The following is a 4,941-nucleotide window of genomic DNA, read 5'->3' on the forward strand; positions in this document are numbered from 1 at the left end:
CCTGGAGAAATTAAAATCACTTTTTCCTTAAGAACTGAGCCTTGGTTGGTTTTTGAGCAGAGATTCAAAGCACAAGAACTTGGAATTACACTTTGTGTGATAGGACAGATGACACCAGTAAAGAGGGTTCCTCTTCACAGGACAGATAGGAAAATCCTCATGTTTCCTACATTACCTTTTCAGCGTTCACCCTGCCAAAAATTGGTCAAATTTGGGTTGAATCTCTGCTGCATTTTTAGGGTTTTCAAGCATGAATTAAGATGAGGTAGAGAGAGGTCTCAGGTGTCACAGCGGTAGACTAGCCACTAGATCTCCGGAAGGAGTGATGTGGGTTTGCATAGGTAGCACGCTGCTCATCAATTCTTTGAGGCGATTGCTTGGATTCTTTGATGCATTGGTAAATCATCTTGAAATATGAGCTTACTTGGTTGTGGGTAGTATGTTATAGTGTTGTGAAATTCGGCTCATTTGCAGAGGCAAGAGCCTCTTGCACATGTAAAAGTTAAGGGACAGGATGTAAGATGCTATTTGGTAAAGTTCAAGAACAATCCACCTATAGATGCAAGGCGGATGGAAGAGCATGAACTGTCAGAGTCACCCAAATGTATTGCAGCTGTACCTTGAGGCCTTTGGGTTACAGCCTACATATGGACCAACCCAACGTCTGCAAAGGCGGGGTAATGATAGAACTAGCGCATAAAATGTAATCATGGATTCAATGCAATTGGAGTGTACATTGTTTGACAAAACTATGAAGGTCTCATTAAGTCATTTGTACACATGTTTGATAGTCTTTCTTGCGGATACAAGCAATGATAAAAGGGTGCTTACCACAAAAAATGCTCTATGGCATGTATATATGTCACGCAATCGAGGACATTTGTAATTTTAAGAGGGCAGTATGTCACAAGGACGTGGAAATTGCTAGCTTGAGTTATTGGTTTCTTTTCGATGATTTTTGTTTAATTTTTGAGACCCTCTTTTTGAAGCTGCATATGGCGAGACATTGTATGGCCAATGTGAAATCGATAGACGAGGAGTTTTTTGACATTGATAAGAGTCAGTTTTGTCCAAAACGCATGTACAATTTATTCTTCTCAAAGGATCGACCAAGATTCGACATTGATAACAAGTTTAACGGTTGGGAGCATAGTTTTTTCTCTCTTCATATATTTTTGCAGTTTCAAAGGTATCTAGTCGATACTTTGTGTTTTCTTTGATTGTTGGTATCCGTTCTTTGGCCGTATCTATGCCATGTGTGGTTATCTCAAAGAGATGGAGTCTCTAGTTTGTTATAGCCATAGTTGGATTCAATTTAATAGCGTACAAGTGTTGCTAGATAAAGAAATAGATTTTCACATCCACTTTGGTAGATTTATTCATCATCTTATGTGTTTCAATGGGAGAATGCATGTTGGTATATGCGTGTAGCAAGCACGTTTGAGTGTTGTGAGCTCTCTTGAGAGTGACATCCTATACATTACTAGTTGTATTATTTAGCAGCCAGGCCAGGTAAAGAACGTTGTGCTGCTAGTCTGCTCTCCTCAAGACTAAAGGACACTGGGTCTTAAATGAACCCCCAACCATGGGATCCATGGAGGAGAAGTGCAAGCACAAAAGCAGAGGCGTCAGGCATTGTCAGATTTTCAAAAAGTAAACTCGGACACATTTTATAAACTCGGACATCCAATGTGTAAACTCAAACAAGCATAAATAAATGTGAACCCACACATATTTCAGCAAAATGCTTACGCACGCCTGGTTAGCTCATCGGACTGCCACACCACGCATCCAAGTTCGAGTCCCTGACTCTGCACTCACTGCCCGATTTTTTGTCGGCGTTCGATCTCCCTTAGATCGCAACCCCTGAATCGTGTGCCATCAATGCGATGACTGGGGGTCATTTAAGACCGCTGGCTATTTAGTCACGAGGGTCTGCTCTCCCTACTTGCACCTCTTATTAGAGTCTCGAACAAAGGGACTCTATATCAATGGGTCACAATCAAACCTCTAATAGGCTACGTCCTCTGAGTCTAGAAACATCTCCTTCTTGGGGCCTACATTTACTTTCTTAAGTGTTGTTTCTCTGTGTGATAGCATTTCTCCACAATATTAGCACGGTTACTCCTCTTATTCCTCTCATGACGACATCACATATGGGAAGAGAAGAACATGCTAGGAAACCGTGACCCCCCCCCCCCCCCAGCCTGCTGCCCAAGCGTACGACGACAATTGGTCCAAGTAGCAAAAAGCTACGCAAAGTTGGACAGTCTGAAGATCTAGTGAGACTCGGATCCAATGTATTTTAACCGATTGAAATCGTAAAATCCGGCCTTGAATAAGATCGGTAAGTTTACACAAGTTTAAGTGCAAATACCGGCAAAAGCTTCGAATTTTCACCATAAAACCAAGAGAATTTCCTTTTTTATTTCGGTTAGGGTTTTTCGCGTGTAGCTACTTTTATGGAAGTTGTTCCCCTAGCAGAGCAACAAGTCTTCTCATGTCCTTGGCTTTAAAACAATCTAACGAATGTACTTGTAGTGAGAAGCTGGTCTTATACCGTTTTAACAACCCCAGACAGCAGAAGCCCTAAATAGAAAGCGCCTGCTATGAGCAATCGGGAAAGTGCTCGATCCACTTGGGCTACTAAGTTGTAACATTCATAAGCCTCGACCTCGTAGTGACAACACTAGTAGCGCAATATTGATCCCTATATATTTGCCCCCTGTTTCAGAATACACATGAGCTTTAATACTTATGTAGACTCAGAGTATATATATTCATGCACATGCCGGTTGAGGCTTGCATAGACATTTCACAGATTATCGCTCATTATGAGCATGCACGTACATTTAGGGGTGTTAGCAGCAGCGGCCTCTCGAAAGCCACAAAACTGATGTATTAATCTGAGACTCAAGTAACATCTCTTCCCAAATTAATGAAGAGCAGTAAATGGTGTAATCAGCAGCAAGTCCAAGTTATGCGAGATTGTAAGCAACAGAAACAAGACTCGAATATCGATTATATTGGATACAGAATCTGGAAGAGCTGAAAAAATAAGTGAGGGGAAGCTAGTCATGTACTTGTACTTGCAGAAAGGAGGATTGCAGGCAGCTAGCTACTTGGACTGGTTGAAAGAGCTCCGGCCTGATGACGTAGCGGTGGCCAGCTTAATTAGCGAAGCTGGAGGGGTGGCACACCCAACAGAGGTAGCTAATGGCTGCAATCAGACGCCAATGTGTAACTGTAAGCGAAACCCCCTTCTGCAACCAAATATGACAGTACTGAAATTAAACATGACGCAGAATGAACACATGAGTCCTTAATGCTGTTTATCATGATCAGGGAGCAGAGGTGGAGGGGAAATATAGAGCTCACGCACGAGTGAATCGGCTTCTATATCTGTCCTCCTAACGAGAGGCAGAAGCGACGTACTGCTCTCCGTATGGTGTCGTAGAAGCAGACGTCCGCCGGCCATGTGCAGAGGTGCCGAATACAAAGTAGCCCGCAGAAGGTGGATGTCTAGCTGTAGGTCAGCTACCTGCAGGAGCCGGTTCACGCACCTGCGGGGCATTGATGGCCGCATCCCTCTCATTGAAGCTTCCGATAGATCAGAATAGAGTGTTGTGAAACTACTGCCACATGAATCCATATTCACATTCGTAGGGCGCACGGCTGCAAGAAACGTGGTAGGGCAAAACAATATAGGTAGGCTAGTACCAATCAAATATGAGACCCCCTTTCCACCAATGAGATGAGATGAGATCACTACTGCCTTCTTTTCACATAAGATAGAGATGGTAAAGGACGTTCACACGGCCTTCCAGAATGGGAAGGGCTTCTATTCAAAAGATGAGCAATTCCATCTAGCAACTTGGTGGGTGGGCCAAGTTTTCTAATTCTAGATAACAATGTTTTTAAAAACGTACAATAGACTTGCACTAGCATGTCGCTCCTCATTTGGAGGCCAGCACCTTCAAATCTATGGGGCATAGTGCGTTCAAAGGCCCTCTACATATGAGGTGCTTCGAAGGTGTGCAACACATTTAATGTGTTGCGGAAGGTGTATGAGGTTGCATTTTCTTATTTGGAGAGCCCTATAAAAGCCCTACTATTTGGTGTAAGTGTAGCATAAAGTAAACCCTCCCACAACAAGGAGGGTGGGGAGTTCCTTGAGCATGTTCACGTGAAAACATGGTTGCCAAACAATTGTAAATTTTTGTATTCCCGTGAGTGATTTTCAGAGAGTTACAAGCTCGCAAATAAGGCTATAATCTACAAAAGCTCTCATCATCTTCTTCGGAACAGGTGAATAGGAAGCTCTTTCGTTGCTACGTGCAATCAATTGCGAACCACGCTTTCGCACAAACACACCCTTCTACACATTTAAGATAACCGAGACTTAAACATCAAATCGAAGTAAACAACCTTCAAGACATGGGTGCAATGCTCAAGGGACGTTTGCCACTTTGTTATAGCATCCACCTTGCTCTTCAAGCTACAGATGGGTTAGGGACCCTTTTTGGATCAGCATAATTGACTCCTTATTTGACTGCCCAAAGCTTGCCTGCTATAGACCAAAAGTACTCCCAGGATAACAAAAAGGCAACAATGGGACAAAGCGCCACGACTTGTTTCTATGAAGCCAAAAATCCTATTTGAATTTCTAGAGTACACCTACCCAAAGGGATTATTTTAATCAATCTGATAAAGGCGTGTAAGTGGGAGGGTTTTTTTAAATACCTCAAAACAAGCATTCATGATACAGAACATTTCTATTGTGACGCCCTCAGAGATGCACCACGTAGAAATATTTGGACATCTCTACACACAAGCTTGAAGTTGCAATGCTTTCACAAGCTTGAAGCTTGCACTTTCTTACATGAGTCCCGTCATTTGAAATTTCACAATGTATGCATTTCTCAAAAAAGAAATAATAAT

General features: G+C 42.6%; 1 protein-coding gene across 3 annotated transcripts; it reads right to left on the reverse strand.

The window, feature by feature from the left end:
* Positions 1–2,988: 2,988 nt before the first annotated feature.
* Positions 2,989–3,680, reverse strand: LOC147435213 (uncharacterized). Of its 3 annotated transcripts, none has more exons than XM_086487916.1 (2): positions 3,383–3,680; positions 2,989–3,220 (listed from the first exon to the last, which is right to left on the reverse strand). In XM_086487916.1, exons 1-2 carry the CDS (start codon positions 3,650–3,652, stop codon positions 3,119–3,121), a joined length of 372 nt encoding a protein of 123 aa, XP_086344042.1. In that variant the 5' UTR covers positions 3,653–3,680; the 3' UTR covers positions 2,989–3,118. The 3 variants fall into 3 exon arrangements, with proteins under 3 accessions (XP_086344042.1, XP_086344041.1, XP_086344043.1); XM_086487915.1 differs by having other exon boundaries at positions 2,989–3,284; XM_086487917.1 differs by having other exon boundaries at positions 2,989–3,263; positions 3,383–3,673.
* Between the last annotated feature and the right edge of the window lie 1,261 nt (positions 3,681–4,941).

Source organism: Adiantum capillus-veneris, chromosome 18 (assembly GCF_014529385.1).
Source record: "Adiantum capillus-veneris isolate H3 chromosome 18, ASM1452938v2, whole genome shotgun sequence".
NCBI lineage: Eukaryota > Viridiplantae > Streptophyta > Polypodiopsida > Polypodiales > Pteridaceae > Adiantum > Adiantum capillus-veneris.